Genomic DNA, 23,796 nt, shown 5'->3' with positions numbered 1-23,796 from the left:
TTAGAGAGACAGAAAGAAGAAGAAAGGGGGAAGGGAAGCATTCATTCCCTGTTCCACTTGGTTGTGTATTCATTGCTTGCTTCCCGTGTGTGTCCTAACTGGGGATTGAACCTGCAACCTTGTCATTTCGGGACAAAGCTCTAACTGACTAAGCTAACTGGCGAGGGCCAAAAGGAATTTTTTAGAGGTAAAAACCTACAAGGAGAGATAGACTGAGAGAAAAAGGTAGCAGAAACAGAATGTTCAAAACTAAAAATCAGATAAATGATTGGTAACTGACATAGGAGAATGAAGAAAACCAAATCCCATGTAGACAAAAGCTAACAGACAACTAAATTTATGTCAAGGTCTGGCAAAAGGATAAGACACCAGATACCTACTAACTAAAAACAGGTAAAGATAAAGAGGACAGATTAAATCTGTTGAAGAGGCCTTGGCCGGTTGGCTCAGCGGTGGAGTGTTGGCCTGGCGTGCGGGGGACCTGGGTTTGATTCCCGGCCAGGGCACGTGGGAGGGGCGCCCATTTGCTTCTCCACACCCCCCGGCCTTCCTCTCTGTCTCTCTCTTCCCCTCCCGCAGCCGGCTCCATTGGAGCGGGGATGGCCCGGGCGCTGGGGATGGCTCCTTGGCCTCTGCCCCAGGCGCTAGAGTGGCTCTGGTCGCAGCAGAGCGACCCCCAGAGGGGCAGAGTGTCGCCCCCTGGTGGGCAGAGCGTCACCCCTGGTGGGCGTGCCGGGTGGATCCCGGTCGGGCGCATGCGGGAGTCTGTCTGACTGTCTCTCCTCGTTTCCAGCTTCAGAAAAAAGTATAAAAAAAAAAAAAAAATCTGTTGAAGAGGCAGTGAGACCCCAAATCCCTCTGCCATTTGGTATAGCCTCTTCCCCCTGCTCTGGCAGAAGCATTGCTAGAGAAGATGACCTCTGGACTGAGGTTGTTATCAGGCATAGCTGAGGGCAGGGGTACAATGCTGAACAAATATAGAAAGCTCCAGCCTTCTTCCTCTCCTGATTTCCCACAGTCCCTCAGCCATTCACTATTTAAAAATTTCGATGAACCAAAAAGCTTTTGGAAATTTAAATGTGAGAAATAAAGAACTCAACTTGGCAGAAGGGTTAGAAGAAAAAAGCTGAATATCCCAGAAGGTACAACATAAAGACAAAGTGATGGGGCCTGCCCAGGCAGTGGCAACCTGGAATGTGGAGGCCCAGGTTTGAAACCCCGAGGTGCCTGGCTTGAGTGCGGGCTCAGCAGCTTGAGCTTGGGGTCATAGACACGACCCCCATGGTCGCTGGCTTGAGCCCAAAGTCACTGGCTTGAACAAGGGTCACTGGCTCATTTGGAGCCTCCAGGTCAAGACACGTATGAGAAAGAAGTCAATGAACAACTCAAGTGCTGCAACCACAAGTTGATGCTTCTCATCTCTCTCCCTTTCTATCTCTGTCTGTCCCTCTGACCCTCTCTCTCTCTAAAAAAAAAAAAAAAATCCCCAGCATGATGGTAAAGAAAAAGTCCAAAAAGACTACAGCAGCAAGCCGAGAGTAATACAGTTCAAGTGGAATAGCAACAGAGGGCTCAGGGAAAGATTCTTCAGGAAGATGCAATGAGAGAACCCTTAAATGTTTGAACACACTGACAAGAAATTTATAAAACTGAAGCAAACTTTAATGTTGAACTGGTAATAAATACATAATAAAACCAAGTGCCACCCACTACCCCAAAATTCAATTATTAACTCCACAAGAAAGAAAATGCTCAGTAAGAACAGCAAAGTAATCATGATACACTACATAGCTCAGCTGTGAGGAGTACTTTCATAATGCTTATAATGTAAACCCCGAATACCATCTAACCAAAACTGTGATCTAGTGAGAAAATTATGGGACACAGATACACGTTTGTGGCGGCACTATGGAAACGTGAAGAAAGCTAAGGCTTCAACCTTCACAGTTTAAAGTTTAGTAAGTAAGGCCTAAATTCAAAACAGCAAGTGGTATCAATTATAAGCATATTACCTACATTAAAAAACCTTGGTTAGCCGGAAACAGGGATAAAAATATTGTTTTTCAGAACAAGCTTAATAGAACTATTTGACTCCTTAAACCATTTAAACAATATATTTGCCTCTTTAAAGTATATATTTTACAATTTTGATATAAATATCTTTTTAAAAAAATTTATTTATTCATTTTAGAGAGGAGAGAGAAAGAGAGAAAGAGAGACAGAGAGAGAAGGTGGGGAGGAGCTGGAAGCATCAACTCCCATATGTGCCTTGACCAGGCAAGCCCAGGGTTTCGAACCAGTGACCTCAGCATTTCCAGGTCGATGCTTTATCCACTGCGCCACCACAGGTCAGGCCAATTTTGATATAAATATCTTAATACGAAGAGTTAAGGAGAAAGAATAAGTGGAGTGTTATCTACCCTCTCTTTCAAAAAGGGAAACATGAATTTGAGAAATATTTTAAGACTTAACAATTTTATTTTATGAGAAATAACATCCCTAACAGACGAAGATGATGATACTCCAGAGGAAAATACAGATCAATGTCCCTGTAAATCAAGAGGGTCATTACTTTAGTGCACAGGTGGAAGGAATTTGCTGTAGATAACAGATCCCTCTCTTCATCAAGACTGAGAAGGGGGAAAAGGGTGCTCACCAGAGATCCCTCTGTGGATTGTGCAGGAAACACTTACTTTGAAGATGTTGTCAGGAGCTCTGTTCATGCTGCGGTTCTTGATTCTCACTGTCAGTTGGTGGGCAGTCTTGCAAGTTAGAAGGTATTTGCTGATTAGAGGCTTAGGAAACTCAGTCCCTTCAAAGTGCTTCAGTCCTAAAGCTAACAAACTGAGAAAGGAGCAAGGACAGGAAATCTCACCTCACAGTTCATTCTTCTTAAAAACCTCCCCAGACTAACTTCACATTTTTATCCACTTTTTCTACATTCAATTCTTGTATAAGTTAATGGCTACTCAACAAAAAACTTCAGATGTTTACTGAGTGCTAATAAGTACTATGAAGAAGACTCAATCAGGAGTACACAATCAAGTATCCACTGTGCCACCACAGGTCAGGCTCAGAAGGCTGAGGTCCCAAGTTCAAAACCCAAGATTTTCAAAAGCTCTACATACAAAGATCCTTAGTGAAGACTCACAATAGAAAAACAACAAAGGGGTTAAAAGTGGCATTTTAGCTATCACAGGGCCATTAAATATTGCTTTAAAAGACAATAATACAGCCTGGCCTGTGGTGGTATAGTTGACAGAGCATCAAACCAGAACACTGAGGTCACCTGCCTAAAACCCTGGGCTTGCCCAGTCCAGACACATACGACAAGCAATCAACGAACAACTCAAGAGAAGCAGCTATGAGTGTATACTTCTCGTTGTCTCCTCTCCCACTCTCTCCTCTCTGTAAAATCAATAAATAAAATCTTAAAAAAAAGACAATAATACACATACAACAAAAAAGAATGTTACAGCAAATAAACAATTTCAAGATGTTATGTTAAAAATAAGCAAAACAAAATTGTATTTCAATTGCCAGAAATTATATGAGAAATTTAAAGAGAAAAAATCATTATCTTGGTGTAGTTAGGATAGTGGCCAAAAAAATTTCTCTTTTGGAAAATTTCCTCTAATATTACATATTGCAAGATTGTTTTTTACAATAAATAAAAAAGATAAAATACAATTTGCCTGATCAGTGGTGGTGCAGTGGATGGAGCATTGAACTGGGACACAGATCCTAGGTTTGAAACCCCAAGGTTGCCAGCTTGAGCGTGGGATCATAGACATGACTCCACAGTCACTGGCTTGAGCCCAAAGGTCACTGTTTTGAAACCCAAGGTTGTTCACTGGAGCTCCCAGTCAAGGCACATATGAGAAACAATCAATGAACAACTAAGGTGCCTCAACAATGAGTTTATACTTCTCATTTCTCTCCCTTCCTGTCTCTCTCTCTCTCGTAAAATAAACAAAAAAAAAACAATAAAAAATGTATGAGAAATGTGCATGTCATTCCTCAAAAAGAACAGTATTTGGCAATGCTAAAACAAGCACCTTTTATAGAATACTATAGCCATCAACAGTGCTTTTATTCGTCTTTTGTGTCCATGCTTATACATGCCTTATTTTCTGTAAGCTCCTCAAGATAAAAGAACTAGATCTTCTTCTTAGGATCTTTTGTGCTCCCCCACCCCCACACCACCCTATAAACCCTTACTTGTCCTCAGCCTTGGTGAATGAATTCTTATCCTGGGGATTCTTTGCTTTCAAAGAACACACTGGAAGTAGCTCTGGATACATGAAAACCTTGCTTGTGGCCAGGATCCAAGCCACTTGTTTTGGCAAACAGGGAAATTTACAGGCTGTAAGAAAAGAACAGTAAATGAAAGTCTATAAATTAAAGTCTATAACAAAGAGGGCTTCACAAAAGCTTCTGAATGTATTTTTGCATTCATAGTGAACTGCCCCTAGTATCTATTTTGATGCCTTCCCAACCCACACACCCTCCTCCTAAAAGTTTCCACAACTTTCTCAGGGAGTCCCATGTTATTAAAAGTTGACCTGTCTGACCAGGCAAGGGCGCAGTGGATAGAGCGTCAGACCGGGATGTGGAAGACCCAGGTTCGAGACCCCGAGGTTGCCAGCTTGAGTGCGGGTTCATCTGGTTTGAGCAAAGCTCATCAGCTTGGACCCAACGTTGCTGGCTTGAGCAAGGGGTTACTCAGTCTGCTGAAGGCCCACAGTCAAGGCACATATGAGAAAGCAATCAATGAACAACTAAGGTGTTGCAACAAAAAACTGATGATTGATGCTTCTCGTCTCTATCCGTCCTATCTGTCTGTCCCTATCTATCCCTCTCTGACTCTCTCTCTGTCTCTGTAAAAAATATAAAATAAAAAAAAATTAAAAGTTGACTTTCGCTCTGGATGGACAGTTCAGTTAGAGCATCGTTCCAAAGCACTGAGGTTGCTGGTTCAATCCCTGGTCAGGGCACATACAGGAACAGATTGATATTCCTCTCTCCCTACCCTTACACTCTCTCTAAAATCAATAACATTTTTTAAAAAGTTGATTTTCATATTATTTCTTATATAGAATATTTACCACACTAAGTACATTAACACAAAGTATCTAGTAATATCTGGTACACAGTGTATGCTCAAAATATTTTTACTTCATTCTTCCTTCAAATCCTTGCAAGATAAGTGATCTTTAACAATGCTTTCTTTCTCCCAGAATAAAATTCCAACTTCTTTAATTTCCCTCACAAATCTGGTACTTCAAATTTATTTTATTTGATTCTTAGTTAACTTTAAGTTCTCCTAGATTTGACGCAGAGGACTCAGGTTCGAGCCCTGAGGTTGCCGGCTTGAATACGGGCTCATCTGGTTTGAGGGCGGGCTTACCAGCTTGAGCATGGGGTGGCTGGCTTGAGTGTAGGATCATAGACACAACTCCATGGTTGCGGCTTGAGCCCAAGATCACTGGCTTGAGCAAGGGGTCACTTGCTCTGCTGGAGCTCCCTTGCTCCCCGTCAAGGCACATATGCGAAAGCAAGTAATGAACAACCAACTAAGGTGCCACAATGAAGAATTGATACTTCTCATCTCTCTCCCTTACTGCCTGTCTGTCCCTCTCTCTGTCTCTAGCTCTCTCGCTAAACAAACAAAAAAAAGTTCTCCCAGATTTCTTCTTGAGGTTGGGAATAGAAAAACATAAAGGGAACAAGATGATACAGTCTCCTTCATTTCCTTCCTGCTGTCTAAGCCTCTTAAGTCCAGACACTTCTGCCCTTCTAGAGATAAGTTATATATAGCCATACTTCTTCATAAATGTTTCTCTATCCCCAGAAGAAAAACACAGGATACTATATATGTAAGTTATTCCTATAGTGTGGAGTTAAATTAAATTTTCAGTACCAACATATAGTTAATAATGTAGTTTGAGATCAATATCTATGACCTAACACACATAAATTCAACTATATTCAATTTAACTATAAGAATCAGGGATTTAAAATCAAATCCAGCCTGACCAGGCAGTGGCGCAGTGAATAGAGCCTCAGACTGGGATGTGGAGGACCCAGATTCGAGACTCCAAGGTCTCCAGCTTGAGCGCGGGATCATCCGGTTTGAGCAAAGCTCACCAGCTTGGACCCAAGGTCACTGGCTTGAGCAAGGGGTTACTCGGTCTGCTGTAGCCCCATGGTCAAGGCATATATGAGAAAGCAATCAATGAACAACTAAAGTGCCACAACGAAATCTGATGATTGATGATTCTCGTCTCTCTTCGTTCCTGTCTGTCTGGCCCTATCTATCCCTCACTGTCTCTGTAAAAAAAAAAAAAAAAAAAAAATTAAACTCAAATCCAAAGACAAACCCAAACCCAGAACAACCATGACTAATCTGCTAAACCAGAAAACAAATCAGAAGCAAATATTTGCAAAGTATATCACTGTCTAAGCACTATACTGTACACCTGAAACCAATACAAAATAATATTAAAAATAGCCCTGGCTGGTTGGCTCAAGCGTCAGCCTGGCATGCATGAGTCCCGGGTTCGATTCTCGGCCAGGGCACACAGGAGAAGCGCCTATCTGCTTCTCTACCCCTCCCCCTCTCCTTCCTCTCTGTCTCTCTCTTCCCCTCCCGCAGCAAGGCTCCATTGGAGCAAAGTTGGCCCGGGCGCTGAGGATGGCTCTGTGGCCTCTGCCTCAGGCGCTAGAATGGCTCTGATTGCAACAGAGCAATGCCCCAGAGGGGCAGAGCGTCACCCCCTGGTGGGCATGCCGGGTGGATCCCGGTGGGGCGCATGCGGGAGTCTGTCTGACTGCCTCCCCGTTTCCAACTTCAAAAAAATACAAAAAAAAATAAAATAAAATAAAAATTAAAAATAAATTATAATTGAAAAATAATAAAAACTAATAATAAAGAAGCAAACATTTGGTTTAAGGGAACAGTAGGTATTTTCTCAAAAAATACTAAACTAATGCAAATTTCTTTAAATTACTAAATGGACAGCATGGACAACATCTTTAATCTATGCCTTGTCCCAAATCAACATTCATTCAAAATGAAGATACCATTACAACCGTTAAGGGAAATACAATGATCCTAATGAAGAACAGAGTAAAAACCTACACCCAACCCACCTTTACCCCTTGACTTTCATTTTCCCCAGATCCCAGTTTGTTTTGACCTCACTCCTAACGCTTTCCCTCATATCTATTTAAGTTCAATTTTTAGCACAGAGTCCTACATCTCTATCCCTCACTACTCTGTCCTATGTACTGCTTCCATCCCTTACTTAAGCCCAAATATACCATGTAATTCTAGAACTTAATGAGTACAAAGAAGAATAAAAGAGAAGAAATTACAAATAACCTGTCTCTTCCATCCCTAGGAAACTATCTATGGCATTAAGACCCTCACTTCTCATTGCAGGTAAAAACTTGGAGTGGACACATCTGTCCCCTACCCGTCTTGACAGTTTTACGAGGACTCCAGTCAATGCTGACATGTGTGTTGAAGTCTTCAATGAGCTGCATGGCTCCTGTCAGATTACAGGGTTGGAACAAGGTCTGAAATTTGGGGTTGAACTGATGGTGAAGGGCAATGGAGCTTTGAGCAAAGGTTCCCAGCTCTTCCTGAGAAAACAGAACAAAAAGGAGATTTAAGTTCCAGACTATTAATACCAATAGCCCTTAGTCTCAGCATGAAAAACTATCCCTCCTATTTTAGGGTAAAAACATGTAAAAATCATCCTAAAGTCTTTTACAAATAACATTACTTCATTAAAACTGCAAGTTAAAGCAATACTCTTTTTTTTTTTTAAGTGAGAGGAGAGGAGATAGTGAACTCCTACATGTGGACCAACCAGGATCCATCAATCCCCAGCAACCCCCATCAACCTGATCTGGGGCCAATGTTTGAGTCAAATGAGCTATTCGCAGCACCTGGGGCTGCTGCTGAGACCAATCAAGGTATCCTCAGTGCCTAGGGTCAATGCCCGAACCAATCAAGCCACTAGCTGCAATAGGGGAAAAGAGAATGGGTGGGGGAAAGCAGATGGTCACTTCTCATGTGTGCCTTGCCTGGGAATTGAACCTAGGACATCTGTATGCCAGAGTGATGCTCTATTCACTGAGCCAACTGGTGAGGGCAACGCCATACTCTTAAGAAAACTGAATACAATCGCTTGACCTGTGGTGGCACAGTGGATAAAGCATTGACTAAGAACGCTGAGGTCACTAGTTCGAACCCCTAGGCTTGCCCAGTGAAGGCACATACAGGAAGCAACTACTCTGAGTTGTACTTTCTGCTTCTCCCCTTCTCCCTCCTCTTTCTCTCTCTTTCTCCCTAAATATAAATAAATAAAATCTAAAAAAACCCAAAACCTGAATATACTTCCTGTCTTTCATGGATACAGGTGATTTATATTCTCTCAGCAAATATAGGAAGCCATAGGAAGAGCTACCTTAAACATGCAGGAGAGAAGAAATTTAGATTATGATGGGTGATTATTTGTGAGAAATGACTTGCCAAGCTAACTGCACACTCCAGTATTTACAGTTAAGGATATTTAGAGCCTTACAAGAAATATCCTGGTAGTACTGGCCTCCGAGTTGAGATTGGGGTTGGAGGTGGAGAGAAGGTGAATTTGCGTCAAGAGCTGAACATGCTAGAGAGGGAAAGAAAATAGTACAGTGACATGTTATGATGTCATTTCAGGAACCTGGATGATCTTACCAAGATACTCCAACTTTATCATACATCTTTTGCTTTCTGGACAGACTATGAGAACAACACAATATCTTGGCATGAAGTTTGCAGATATGTTCCCCTTGTGCAAACTGACAGAACCAGAGGAAGTCTGACCTCAAATCAGAGAAACTGAGATTAGAAAGAAAAAATTACTCTGGCAATGAGGCTATTAAATTCAGAATGGATTACTAAGAATTCTTTGAAATCTGGCCCTGGCCGGTTGGCTCAATGGTAGAGCTTCGGCCTGGCGTGCAGAAGTCCCGGGTTCGATTCCCGGCCAGGGCACACAGGAGAAGCGCCCATCTGCTTCTCCACCCCTCCCCCTCTCCTTCCTCTCTGTCTCTCTCTTCCCCTCCCGCAGCCAAGGCTCCATTGGAGCAAAGATGGCCTGGGCACTGGGATGGCTCTGTGGCCTCTGCCTCAGGCGCTGGAATGGCTCTGGTCGCAAGGAGCGATGCCCCGGAGGGGCAGAGCATCGCCCCCTGGTGGGCAGAGCTTCACCCCCTGGTGGGCGTGCCGGGTGGATCTCGGTCGGGCGCATGCGGGAGTCTGTCTGACTGTCTCTCCCCGTTTCCAGCTTCAGAAAAATACAAAAATATACAACAAAAAAAAAGAATTCTTTGAAATCTATAATTCTGAATATTAACAAGGTCCTTACATGCATTCTTCCTGAGCCATAATGATTCATTTCTGACTTTTAAAGAGCTGCTAACTTTGGTTTCAGGTCAAGGCATAGACTGTTCCAATCTTAACATTATGAAGAAGAGTCTTACCTGCTGCATCTGCTGCTGGAGTCTCTTCCTCTGTGCTGGATCTAAAATCAGAGTCTGAGGAACTTTATCACTCTGGGGCTTAACCCGCTCTACCTCCTGCTGCTGTTTGGCTGAAGATTTCTTCAACTTCAGTTGTTCAAGTAGTTCCTTCATTGTACGATGTTGTTCATTTAGCAAGTTGGCCAGTGGTTCCTCAAACCTATCCCCAACAGGGAGATAACTGAATTTGAACATTTCCACAGGTCCATAAAACATCCAATTCCTTCTAATGGTGAGCTGAGAGAGTCTAAATGACTTCTATCTACAAGTAATTCCTAAATCCCACTTAGCCAACAGGCAAGATTCCTAGCCTATCCAAATCTTTTCCCAAAGTTGTTAGCATAGATTCAAATAAGATGGTTCTGAATTGTCCTCCCTCCCCATTTTTCTCCAGTCTTCTAATTAATATATAAATAAAGGGGAAATTAAACAAAAATCTAGGCGCACAGAAACATCTGGATAATAAAGCAGTCAAGGAGTTAACGAATGGAAACTCATCATTCTAACATCATACTGATATTCAGATTAATCTGGGATTTGTTCTTAATGGTGATATAAAATCTTCTCAAATCATGGTATTTGTTCTCTAATTTACCCATAATTCCAATCTCAAATACAGCTTCTCCCATTCCACTCCCATCCATTTGGGCTGCTCTGCCTTCTTAAAAAGTCAAGGACCTTCAGGCATGAAGCAACAGAAGATCTACATGGCAGTTTAATCTGGTAAGTATCACCCACCCCGCCCTAGTGACCCCCTGAAACCCCGTCCAGGTGAGATGAACGGCTGCTAAAAACCCAGGGACCTCATAAATGGCCTGCCCACAGACTCAATGGCTCACAAACACTCTAAATTCTAGCCAGGGACAGCAACTCATTTCCGAACTGAAAAAGCAGCAGCAACAGCCCAAGCAAATCAACTGAACACCAAAATGTAACTGAATTTGAACAAGGATTTTTAAAGTAGCTATATAATCCCCAAATTTAAAATATTCATTTAGAGTTGATTAATGGAACTGAAATAAGTTTACAGGTCAAATCTGATTTTAATTAAGTTCGCAGGAAGAATGGTTCTATTCTGCTAGACCAGAATGTTGTCCTATGAACTATGACTTGAAGTTAAGTTGGTTATATAATAGACTCTTAGAAATCTTGAAAATGTCCTTTAAAAAAGTAAATATGTGAGGTGATAAAAGTGTTAATTAAATCAATGGGGGGGGAATCCTTTCACAATCTATGTATCAAACCATTACATTTTATCTTACAACTCTGTCAATTATACCTCCATAAAGCTAAAAGGGGAAATCCTGAAATATTTGTTGACAGTGACTAATATATATTTCTGGCTTTTATACATTGGTTAGTATACCTTGTCTTTTCCACTAAATTTCAACTTTCCTGAAAGTCTAACTTTCAAGGGATCCCAAGCTCTCTATTCAGTAAAAACACAAGACTGCTTTGTTCTACCCATGGCATAAACCACACCCTGACCTCTGTGTTTACTCATAGTGGATAACAATAAAGTCAAGACAGATTATGCAAACCCTTTGCAAAAATAGGGGGAAAACTTAAAGCCTCTAAAAAATAGGGGAAAAAATTAAAGCCTCTACTTTTTCATTTTTTTCCTTGTCCTTTTTATTTGCGGTTTTAAAAAACAATTAAATTAGAATACAAATATTAGAAAACAGCCGCCCTCAGCTGCCAGTGCAGATGGAGGGGGGCCGGACTGCACAACTGAGTTTATACAGTAAAACTGAATTTGCCCTCGACCAGATTTATGTTCTTTTCATCTTTAGACCTGAAAAGATATTGCTTCCTAACTAGTAGAGTTCTGTTTATACAAAAGAAAATTATACTAGGATGGGGGGGGGGGGGAGGAAGCCTCTACTTTTTGAGTGAAACAATAGAAGTGCCAATTTTATATGAAGAGGGCAGTACATGTAATTCAAACACTAGGGAATTACTGGAGGTGCTCCACATTTGCTCAATTAATGCCTAACAAACTTTCATTAACATTTACCAATTGATAAAGGCAAATGAGGAGAACAAAAGGGACATGGTGGATAAGATCATTTGCGGTAATTTTTGTGGCTGGCCACAGTGAGTCCTACATACCTCTCCAGCACCACTCACCTGGAGAGGTTGCTATGGATGCCAGCTACTGTTTTTTCTCCCTTCCCAAACAAGCACAGCTTGGCCTACAGCTGCACTGCCCCATAATAGGGAGAATTATTTACCTGACACCTAACACCCCCACCAGGGATGGGAAATTAACTGAAATTTCTGAACACCTTTTCTGACAGAACATTTTCTCCATTGTAAGTTTCAAGGCTCTGACTGGCCTACCGTAGGGCCTGAGGAGTATTAAAGTTAGGCCGAGGCTCAACCATACGTTCCTCCTCTTCTGGGCCGTCGTCTTCCATGTTGGGGAATCCCATCTCATCTTGGAACTGAAGAAAAGGAAAAGGAAGGTTTCCTAAGGAAAGGGCATGTGTAAGTCACCGCAGCAGCAGGAAGAGAAAGTTAACTCTACAGTTTACAGAACTTTACTAATGCTGGCACCTAGAAGAGTTTGCATCAAAATCTTTTCCTCAAAAAAAAATAATAATAAAAATATTTTTCTCATTTTAGGGCTCCCACAGTCCTGCACATGGGGAAAAAAATCACTCAACTGGTCAACTTATAATGCTAAAAACAAAGTAGGGATAACTTACAAAGAACATAAGTATCTTTCAAGAGACAGCTTACTAAAATGCAACTTATCTGTGCTCAGAATAATCTAAAACTACTATAGTTTGCAATCTTCAAGGATGCACAAAACGATAGCTGGGGAGGCCAAAGTTTGCAAGGAAAATTTGCTAAGAATTATTTATATATCTACATATGAATAACCAAAGTTTATTAGTTAGCAAAATTCTCCTGCCACTATCTTCTCTCCTGGAGGGACTAAAAGGGGAATTAGTTTGGTACAAACAACCTTCAGGAGACAGGGGCTCTGGAACCAAAAGATAGTCTGCTGTAGCCTGACCAGATGGTAGTGCAGTGGATAGAGCATCATACTGGGATGGGGAAGACCCAGGTTCGAGACCCCGAGGTCGCCAGCTTGAGCGCGGGCTCATCTGGCTTGAGCAAAAGCTCACCAGCTTGAGCCCAAGGTCGCTGGCTCGAGCAAGGGATTACTCAGTCTGCTTTAGGTCAAGGCACATATGAGAAAGCAATCAATGAACAACTAAGGCAGCGGTTCTCGACCTGTGGGTCGCGACCCCCACCAGGGTCGCGACCCACAGGTTGAGAACCGCTGAACTAAGGGGTTGCAACGTGCAACAAAAAACTAATGACTGATGCTTCTCATCTCTCTCCGTTCCTGTATGTCCCTGTATATCCCTCTCTCTGACTTTCTCTCTGTCTCTGAAAAAGAAAAAAAAAAGATAGTCTGCTGGAGAATCCACTTTATCATGCAGAATTCTTACTCAGGGATTATTACTCACAGTTTCAAACAACTCTTCCATCAGTCCATTCACTTCCTTTTCTGGAAAAAAATCAAACAGTATGTCGTTGGCATAAGTTAGTTTCATTTTAAGGGGGAATTCCAAGAAGATGATGTATATTTATTTCAGCAAGGCTTTTAACATAATCCTCATATATCTAACATTCACTCATTAAAAAACATTTACATGCCTGACTAGGCGGTGGCGCAGTGGATAGAGCGTCGGACTGGGATGCAGAGGACCCAGGTTCGAAACACCTTAGTTGTTCATTGATTGCTTTCTCATATGTGCCTTGACTGTGGGCCTTAAGCAGACTGAATAACCCATTGCTTGAGCCAGCGACCTTGGGGCCAAGCTGGTGAGCTTTGCTCAAACCAGAAGAGCCTGCGTCAAAGCTGGCGACCTCGGGGTCTCAAACCTGGGTCCTCGGCATCCCAAGTCTGACGCTCCATCCATTGCGCCACCGCCTTGTCAGGCCAGTTATTTTTTTTTATTTTTTTATTTTATTTTATATTTTTAAAATTTATTCATTTTAGAGAGGAGAGGGAGGGAGGGAGGAAGGGAGAGGGAGAGAGAGAGAGAGAGAGAGAGAGAGAGAGAAAGAGAAGGAGAGAGAGAGAGAGAGAGAGAGAGAAAGAGAAGAGACAGAGAGAGAGAAGGGGGGGAGGAGCTGGAAGCATCAACTCCCATATGTGCCTTGGCCAGGCAAGCCCAGGGTTTCGAACCAGCGACCTCAGCATTTCCAGGTCAACGCTTTATCCACTGTGCCATCACAGGTCAGGCCCAGGCCAGTTATTTTTAAACTAAGCATACATCTACCCCATGACCAATGATTCCTCTCCTAGTTAGTTGACTCAAGAGAACATTTGCCCACGAAGGCTTGAAAAAAACGTGCAGAGCAGCTTTATCCAACATGGTAAAAAATCAGAATGTGCACATCTCGGTCATGAAGTGGCCTCCTGTGGTCTCCTATGCAAATGGGCTCCAAGACTTAGAACTCTAGTCCCAGCTACCTGTGATCATGGGCCGGTGCCCACAGGGCTCAGCCACTGAACTTTCCACCAGCCTACATTCAGCAATATGACAGCCATCCCTCTAGTGGCTTGCTTGTGGCCACACAAGACTACATGGCACTGCCTGAGTTCCACTTGCAGTAACAGCTCCTGGGGCAATGCCGAGTACCCCAAGGGAAGCCACCCCCACTGCTCTTGGTCTCCTCAAGGCCGACCCAGGTCACTGGTGGTGAGCTTCTATTTTGGGAAGTCCACTCTCCCATTCACGGCTACAGTGCTTGTGTCCCCGGAACACCTGGAAGCTCCTCAGGCCTCCAGCAGCACAATCACCTGTGACTTGGCTTGAGAAGCCACGAGAAAGCAGCTTAGCAGCCAGCCTGGTAAAGCCAATGCCAGGGTCCCAATATTGTTTTAAAAATGTTTTCATTCATTTTTTTTTGGAGTGGGGGGGAGGTAGGGGGGAAGAGAGAGAGAAAGAGAGTGAGAGAAAGGAGCATCAACTCATTGTTCTACTGAGCTGTTCCACTTAGTTGTACATCTACTGGTTGCTTCTTATATATGCCCTGACTAGGGATTGAACCTGTGACCTCAGCATGCCAGGACAACACACTATCCACTGAGCTACCTGCCAGAGCCCCAATCTTGAGCAGCCACCAAAGCCTCAAAAGGTGTTAGGCTCTTTTGAACCACTCTCCCCAATCCTCCTTCTCCTCCCCACCCCACTGCATAGACTAGATAGGCTGCAGCAAGGAAAACCAGTTGGGACTTTTATATAAAAACAGAAAAGAAAAACAAAAAAAACAAGTTGAGACAGCCCATTTTTTTTTTCTTAAGTGAGAAGCGGGGAGGCAGAGAGACAGACTCCTGCATTCGCCTATACCCGACTGACAGAGATTTACCTAGCAAGCTCCCTATGGAGTGATGCTCTGCCCATCTTGGGCTGTTGCTTGGCAACCAAGTTACTTTACTTTAGCACCACAGGCGAAGCCATGGAGCCATTCTCAGGACCCAGGCCCAACTTGCTCCAACTGCGCCGTGGCTGTAGGAAAGGAAAAAGAGAGAGAGAGAGAAAGAGAGAGAGAGAGAGAGAAGAGAGAAGGAGAGGGGTAGAGAAGGAGAGAGATGGAGAAGCAGATGGTTGTTTCTCCTTTGTGCCCTGACCAGAAATCAAACCCGGGACATCCACATGCTGAGTGGATACTCTACCACTGAGCAAACTGGCCAGGGCCCCAATTTTTAAAAAATTGATTTTAGAGAGACAAATTGAGAGAGGAAGGAAAGAAGGAAGGGAAGGAGGGTGAGTAAGGAGGGAGAGAAAGGAGGGAAAGAAAGGAGGGGGAGAGGAGAGAAAAAGAGAGAGAGAGCGCGCATTCATTTGTTATTCCACCTAGTTGTGCATTCACTGGTCAATTCTCCTATGTACAATGGCCGGATATCGAACCTGCAACCTTGGAGTTTCAGGACAACACTCTGACTGAGCTAACCTGCCAGGGCCAAGAGAGCTCCACTTTTCTTTTCCCCCATTGATTTGAGAGAGAGAAAGAGAGAGAAATGTATCGACTCATTATTTCACTCAATTTTCCCATTTAGCTGTGTACTCATTGCTTCCCATCTGTGCCCTGACCAAGGGTCAAACCCACAACCTCTGGTGTGCTGGGTTGATGATGCTTTATCTATTGAACTACATGGCCAGGGTCAAGAGCCCCACTCTTTACTATCCAAACCACAAGCAAAACTTCCTGACACTCCTTAACCATGTGCCTTGCACTAAGAAATAAATGTCAAGTAGCCAGAAAAAAAAAAAAAAGATGGTAAAAAATCAGAAAAAGCCCAAATGTCCATCAATACCTGGGGACAGTTACGCAAATGGAATTCTCCACAGTAATAAAAGGGAACAAGCCTGACCAGGCAGTGGCGCAGTGGATAGAGTGTCAGACTGGGACATGGAGGACCCAGGTTCGAAACCCCAAGGTAGCCAGCTTAAGCATGGGCTTATCTGGTTTGAGCAAGGTTTCCCAGCTTGAGTCCAAGGTCCCTGGCTTGAGCAAGGTCACTTTGTTTGCTGTAGCCCCCTGGTCAAGGCACATATGAGAAAGCAATCAATGAACAACTAAGGTGCCGCAACAAAGAATTGATGCTTCTCATCTCTCTCCCTTCCTGTCTGTCTGTCCCTATCTGTCCCTCTGTCTCCGTCACCAAAAATAAATAAATAAATAAATAAATAAATAAATGGAACAAATTGATGATACAAACAAAATGAACGAATATCAAAAATATACTGAGTGAAAAAGCCTTATATATATATAACAGAGCACATACTACATGATTCTATTTATATGAAGTCATGAAACAGGCAAATCTAATGAGACTGAAAAAAAGTCAGAAGTGGTTTCCACCAGGGGAATGGTATAGAGATTCATTGGAAGGGGCATGAGAAAACTTTATGACGTGACAATTCTATAATTCTGATAGAGGTTTGGGTTACACACAGGTAATAAGCATGTCAAAACTTACTGAATGGCACACTTAAGACTGGTGTAGTAAAATAGAAAATATAAACAAATATTGAGCTCTAATTCATGATGTGCGCACTGAAATGTTTAGAAGTAAAGTGTATACTGACATCTACAATTCACTCCAATGCATCAAAAAATACCCCCAGTACCCTGGCCAGTTAGCTCAGTAGGTTAAGAGCATTTCCCCCAAACATCAGGTTGCAAGTTCAATCCCTGGTCAGGGTACACATGGGAAACAGTCAATGAGTGCACAACTGAGTGGAACAAAAAATGAATCTTCCCTCCCCCCACCCCTCTCTCCATCCCTCTCTGTGTCTCTCTGAAAATAAAAAAAAAAATTAAGTCCTGGCTAGATAGCTCAGTTGCTTGGGACATCATCCTAGAGCACAGAGGCTGCTGGTTCGATTCTCTGGTCCGGGTACATACAGGAGCAGCTCGATGTTCTTGTCTCTCTCTCTCTCTCCTTCCCTCTCTCAAAAAGCCAAAACAAAAAAACCTCACATGGATTCACAGATAGACAGATGGATACCTAAGTGATAAAGCTAATACATATATTAAAAGTTAATTACGAGTCTTTCAATGTTTCTATGTTTGAAAAGTTTCATAATAAAATGTAACGAGGGAGAGACCTTTTAAAAAATAACGGGTAAAATCCAGAGAAGTTAACTTGGTAGTGAGATGGCAGGAAACTAAGGCATTCAGATAACTAAAGAATTCTAGTATATTGACCTAGGAAAGAAAGAACTTAGGGGAAAAAACCTCTTTTGCTATGTATACTTGGGAGTAAATTATAGTTTTTTAGCAATATAGAACAAACAGGGGAATATAAAAGGTAGATTTAGGTTGAATAAGAAAAATGTTAATTGAGGAGGACACACTTCTGCAGAATTGATAAGCTCTCTGACAGTGGAAGGATCAAAATAGAGACTAAAAGGTCACATCAGAGGAGCTGTAAATAAGTGGGAGAAATATATATGACCACATAAAGCTTTCCAACTCTATAATTATTTTTTTTTAAAGATTTTATTTATTTTACAGAGAGAGGAGAGAGCAGGGGAGTGAGAAGTATCAACCCATAGTTGCTTCACTTCAGTTGTTCATTGCTTGCTTGTTATAGGTGCCTTGAGCAGGCAAACACAGGGTTTTGAACCCGCGGTCTCAGTGTTCCAGGTCAATGGTCTCCACTACACCAACACAGGCTAAGCTCTATTCTTTTTTATTTAAAAATTTGTCTACTCTTTATTTAAAAATTTTTGTCGTCCAGGTAAGATTAAGTCCTTTATAGAGATAATTAAAGACTAAAACATCTGACCTAAGAGGACAGAGGTTAGAACAAAATTAAAATTCTTTTTTTTTTTTTTGTTTTTGTTTTTTTTTTTGTATTTTTCTGAAGCTGGAAACGGGGAGAGACAGTCAGACAGACTCCCGCATGCGCCTGACCAGGATCCACCTGGCACGCCCACCAGGGGCGACGCTCTGCCCACCAGGGGGCGATGCTCTGCCCCTCCGGGGTGTCGCTCTGCCACGACCAGAGCCACTCTAGCGCCTGGGGCAGAGGCCAAGGAGCCATCCCCAGCGCCCGGGCCATCTTTGCTCCAATGGAGCCTTGGCTGCGGGAGGGGAAGAGAGAGACAGAGAGGAAGGAGGGGGGGGGGTGGAGAAGCAAATGGGCGCTTCTCCTATGTGCCCTGGCCGGGAATCGAACCCGGGTCCCCCGCACGCCAGGCCGACGCTCTACCACTGAGCCAACCGGCCAGGGCCCAAAATTAAAATTCTTTCTCAGTTTTTACTTATGATCACAGAATTCTTTGACTAGAAAGGATGGCTCTTCAATCAGGCATTCCAAAAAAGTTCAATTATCTGATGAGAAAATATTGCTAGGACCATGCAAAACATGGGCTCTATGCTAATAAACAATACAAAATCCGTAAGTTCACAATCTAGGGGAGAAGACAGACTAAGTAAACCAGTAATAAGAGTGATGAGTATTAAAAAGGACATCTAAAGTGGTATGGAGTACATAGCAAAAAGATCGATACTAATTGAGAAGGAACTCCCAGAGAAATTGTATAGGGTGGAGCAAAAGTAGGTTTAGTTGTTTGTATGAAAAATAATACAGTAATTAATAAATAATACAATAAACTTTTTTCACATACTAACAACGGTAAACCTACTTTTGCCCCACTGCCCCACCTGAGAGTAACCGATAAAAAGAGAAGGCAGCCTGACCAGGCGGTGGCGCAGTGAATAGAGCGTAGGACTGGGATGCGGAGGACCCAGGTTTGAGACCCTGATGTCGCCAGCTTGGATGCAGGCTCATCTGGTTTGAGCAAAAAGCTCACCAGCTTGGACCCAAGGTCGCTGGCTCCAGCAAGCGGTTACTCAGTCTGCTGAAGGCCCGTGGTCAAGGCACATATGAGAAAGCAGTCAATGAACAACTAAGGTGTCACAATGCACAACGAAAAACTAACGATTGATGCTTCTCGTCTTTCTCCGTTCCTGTCTGTCTGTCCCTGTCTATCCCTCTCTCTGACTCTTTCTCTGTCTCTGTAAAAAAAGAGAGGGAAAAAAAAAAAAAGAGAGAAGGCAAGTGCATTTCAGGCTGAGAGCTGAACTGAAATGAGATATTTTTCTGCTTCAAGCAGAAAATATTTCAGTGCCAGCATATGACACTGTGGACCACTCGCTCCTTCTTGAAAGACTGCCCTTTGTTTCTGATACTAAACTTCCTTGTTTATTCTTAGACCCTTCTTCATAGTTTTCTCAAACCCTAAAGCCTAAAGCCTTTCATTCTATACTTTCTCTTTGATTCCTGGCACTGTGCTTTTAGTGCTTCCTCTAACCTTAATGACTATAACATACCAAAATAAATGAAAGAACTTCATTAAGGAAAAAGCATTCTAATCTTAAAAACAAAATGAAAGATGAAATAAAACAACACAACAGAAGATAAATCCTAAAGGACTGTGTTTACATAATTCTCTTTGGACAAAAGATTGCATTATTTTGGTGTATAAAAAACACTGTTGGGTGCTTAAAAGCCTTCTCCACAACCTGGTCAAAAGCCAACAACTTAATGCATGCATTCAATAAAAATCAACATTTTCTGAAATATGTTTTCCATCACTAGCCAATGAAGTAATTTTTTAAACAAATGACTCAAGCCAAGTGATTTGTTTTTCATGCTTCCGATTTTGCTCTATTTATATTAAACTGGTATTTAATCAAAATGATTATTTTTAAAATCCAAATAAATTTCTATCGATTTTGAGCTTAAAAGTTTGAGCACTCCTTTTCTAATAGATCAAAACTCAAATTCAAGGTCTGACCACTCTTATCCTCTCCTACTATCATTCACGCACACAGCCATACCAAACTATTTACTATATATTTACGAAACATGCTTATTGTTGTTTCACAATTCTGCTATTTGCAGATGGCCTTAATATTTGTAATATCCCTTCTCTGCTACCATTAACCAAAATTTTTCTATTCCTCCTTCAAAACTATGATAAAACATCTCATCTTGAGAATTCTTTCCTAAATCCTCCCACTCTAACTTCATACCATACAATAGATTACACTCTCTTTTAGGCCACTAGAATACTTACAAACCTATCATAGGCTCTGGCTGTTTCACTCAGTGGTGGAGCGCTGATCTGGTGTGTGGATGTCCCAGGTTCGATTCCCGGTCAGGGCACACAGGAGAAACGACTATCTGCGTCTCCACCCCTCCTACTCCCCATTCTCTCTCTCTTTTTCTACCACAGCCATAGCTTGATTAGTTCAAGTGCACTGGCCCTGGGTGCTGAGGATGGCTCCGTGGAGCCTCCATCTCAGGTACTTGAGATACTCAGTTACAAGCATGGTCCCAGATAGGCAGAGCATTGGCCCCAGACAGGGGTTGCTGGGTGGATCCTGGTCAAGGCGCATGCAGGAGTCTGTCTCTCTACCCTCCTCTCACTTGAAAAAGAAGAAGAAAAAACCTATCATAGTACCTATCACCTTGTATTATAACTTGTTCTGTTTATACTCCCTACTAAGCTGCTATCCTATAAGACACAGGTCATGTCTTATTCATTTTGGTATCCTAAGTACAAGCCCTGCCAAATACTGGACTCAATACATGACTGTGGGATGTATAAATGAATGACTGGTAGGCTTTTTGAATGTATGCCTACATCTAAAGAATTATAGAAATGGGTAGGGGAAGCTTAAATGTTTTAACTTGAATGGACTGCATACTTCACCCTCAAATAGCTACAAGTAAACAAATGTAGATGGGGCAAAGACAAGAGCACGACTCATAGTAAACAGACTCACTGGTGATTCTGACTGCCCGGTCGGTGCGGAAATCCTCTGTGTCTGGCTCATCCCGGTCTTCTAGGAAATTATATTCTGGATCATCATCATCATCTGCTTCATCTAAAAAAGAAATGTTTCAGACACTTATTCCCAACTCTGAACTCTTATCTCTAGCAAAAATTGAAGATATTCAACACTATAAGAATCTGTTACATTAAAATACATTTATTCCTAAGTTTTAAAATAGTAATTCATTTTTTTCCTCTGTACCTTTGCATAGATCATTTCCCACAGCAGACTCATCTCACCTATTCTCACCAATAAGCCAAATTCCTTCCCTCCTCCAATATTTAATCTCTTAAAATGCAGCAAAGGCCAGAAAACTTAAACATATAATTTATTTTAATAATTCCACTTTGCGTAGTACTTCATCTTAGGAAAATCATATTTTTGTAAAACTATACAAAAGCATATATGTAACATTCTATAAATGTTCAATACATACCTGAAAAAAACCCCACAATATAATATACACCAGTGGTAGTCAACCTGTCCCTACCGCTCACTAGTAGGCATTCCAGCTTTCATGGTAGGCGGTAGCGGAGCAACCAAAGTATAAATAAAAAGATAGATTTAACTATAGTAAGTTGTTTATAAAGATTTATTCTGCCAAACAGTGAAAATCCGACATAAAGTATTTGGTAAGTAATTATTATTATACGTTTTAACTTGCTATAACTCTGCTCTAAAATTTTATAAAGTAAAGTTACTTCCCTACTTTATAAATCACCATTACTGTGGAACCAGTGGGCGGTTAGAAAATTTTACTACTAACAGAGATACAAAAGTGGGCAGTAGGTATAAAAAGGTTGACTACCCCGATATACACATAATTATCATTAAGTACTATATATATAAAAAAAAATCCCTACAATAGGACTCTAAAATAACTAAAAATATAGGTATAAAAAATAAGTATTGCCCTGGCCGGTTGGCTCAGTGGTAGAGCGTCGGCCTGGCGTGCAGAAGTCCTGGGTTCGATTCCCGGCCAGGGCACACAGGAGAAGCGCCCATCTGCTCTCCACCCCTCCCCCTCTCCTTCCTCTATGTCTCTCTCTTCCCCTCCCGCAGCCAAGGCTCCATCGGAGCAAAGATGGCCCCGGCGCTGGGGATGGCTCCTTGGCCTCTGCCCCAGGTGCTAGAGTGGCTCAGGTCGCGGCAGAGCGTCGCCTCCTGGTGGGCGTGCCGGGTGGATCCCAGTCGGGCGCATGCGGGAGTCCTCTCCCCGTTTCTAGCTTCAGAAAAATGCAAAACAAACAAACAAACAAACAAAAACCCTGGGCTTGCCTGGTCAAGGCACATATGGGAGTTGATGCTTCTTGCTCCCCACCCCCCACCCCCGTCTCTCTCTCTCTCCTCTCTAAAATGAATAAATAAAATCTTTAAAAAAAAACCAAAAACTCAAATAGCCCTGGATGGATAGCTTGGCTGGTTAGAGCAGCATCTGGAAGCACAAAGGTTGCTGGATTGCTCCCCAGTCAGGGCACATACAGGAGCAGCTCAGTGTGCCTGTCTCTCTCTCTCTCTCTCTCTTGCTCGCTGAAATCAATAAATAAAAATCGTTTAAAAAAAAAAAAGGTCAAATAAATAACCTAAACTTGCACTTAAAAGAACTAGAAAAAGAACATCAAATAAAGCCCAGAGAAAAGTAAAAGGAAGGAAATAATAAAGATCAGGACAGATATAAATGACAGAGAGGCTAAAAAAAACAATACAGAAGATCAATGAAACCAAGAGCTGGTTCTTTGAAAACGTAAGTAAGATTGACGAACCTTTAAGCTCACCAAGAAAATAGAGAGATGACCCAAATAAATAAAATTAGAAAGTGAAGAAGTAAAAACACCTCTACAGAGATATAAAGGACTGTAAGAAAATACTATGAAGATCTAAGTGCCAAAAAAATTGGACAACCTAGGCGAAATGGATAAATTCCTAGAAACATACAATCTTCCAAAACTCAATCTGGAAGAATCAGAAAATCTAAACAGACCGACTACAACAAATGAGATCTAAACAGTTATCAAAAACCCCCAGCAAGCAAAAGTCCTGGACCAGATGACTTCACAGGCAAATTTTACCAAATATTCAAAGAACTAACACCTATCTTTCTCAAGCTATTCCAAAAAATTCAAGAGGAAGAAGGAAGATTTCCATCCCAATGTTTACATCAGCATTGTTTACAACAATTAAGATCTGGAAACAGCCCAAGTGTCCATTAGAAGATGAGTGGATAAAAAAGCTGTGGTACGTATATACAATGGAATACCATGTGGCCGTGAAAAAGAAGGAAATCATACCTTTTGTGATGGCATAGATGGACCTTAAGATTATCAAGCTAAGTCAAATAAGCCAGGCAAAGAAAGACAAATATCATATGATCTCACTTATATGTAGAATCTAATGAATATGGTGGACTGAGGAAGAGAACAGAAGCAGAGGCATGGTCATAGGGTGCAAAGGGACAGCTGTCAGAGGGAAGAGGGAGGGAGGGACGGGATCAGAGAAGGTGAAGGGATTAGTGAAATTATATATACATAACACATAGATACAGATAACAGGACAGCAAATCCCAGAGGGAAGTGGGGGAGGGAGTCAGGGAGAGGGAGGCAAAGGAGTTGGAATGAGGAACATGTTGTTGGGGGATAAGGGTGTTAAACTGAGTGGGACATTTGAATTCATGTTAACATTACAAATTAAATTTTTTTAATTAAAAAATAATTTAAAAATATATACACACATTTTTGGTTCACAATCATTAAAAAAATCTGTACTAATTAACCCCATCTAATCTGATACTTTTTTTTTAATTTAAAAAATTTTATTCATTTTAGAGGGGTG

The 23,796-nt window shown here is 41.9% G+C and overlaps 1 protein-coding gene across 7 annotated transcripts in view; it reads right to left on the bottom strand.

Annotated features, from left to right (window-relative positions):
* GON4L (gon-4 like) overlaps window positions 1–23,796 on the bottom strand; it is a 104,555-nt gene that overhangs the window by 26,288 nt on the left and 54,471 nt on the right. For all 7 annotated transcript variants that reach the window (XM_066261870.1, XM_066261867.1, XM_066261866.1 and 4 more), the window contains 8 exons: window positions 20,917–21,018; window positions 13,065–13,105; window positions 11,923–12,026; window positions 9,541–9,739; window positions 8,598–8,684; window positions 7,482–7,650; window positions 4,222–4,366; window positions 2,694–2,844 (listed from right to left, as the gene is read on the bottom strand). In XM_066261870.1, coding sequence (XP_066117967.1) covers window positions 2,694–2,844; window positions 4,222–4,366; window positions 7,482–7,650; window positions 8,598–8,684; window positions 9,541–9,739; window positions 11,923–12,026; window positions 13,065–13,105; window positions 20,917–21,018 — 998 coding nt within the window. The remainder of the gene's footprint in view (window positions 1–2,693; window positions 2,845–4,221; window positions 4,367–7,481; window positions 7,651–8,597; window positions 8,685–9,540; window positions 9,740–11,922; window positions 12,027–13,064; window positions 13,106–20,916; window positions 21,019–23,796) is intronic.

The sequence above is a fragment of the Saccopteryx bilineata genome, chromosome 2 (genome assembly GCF_036850765.1).
Source record: "Saccopteryx bilineata isolate mSacBil1 chromosome 2, mSacBil1_pri_phased_curated, whole genome shotgun sequence".
Taxonomy (NCBI): domain Eukaryota; kingdom Metazoa; phylum Chordata; class Mammalia; order Chiroptera; family Emballonuridae; genus Saccopteryx; species Saccopteryx bilineata.
The sequence above is the reverse complement of the archived record's forward strand: the minus strand, read 5'-3'. Positions and strand labels throughout refer to the sequence as shown.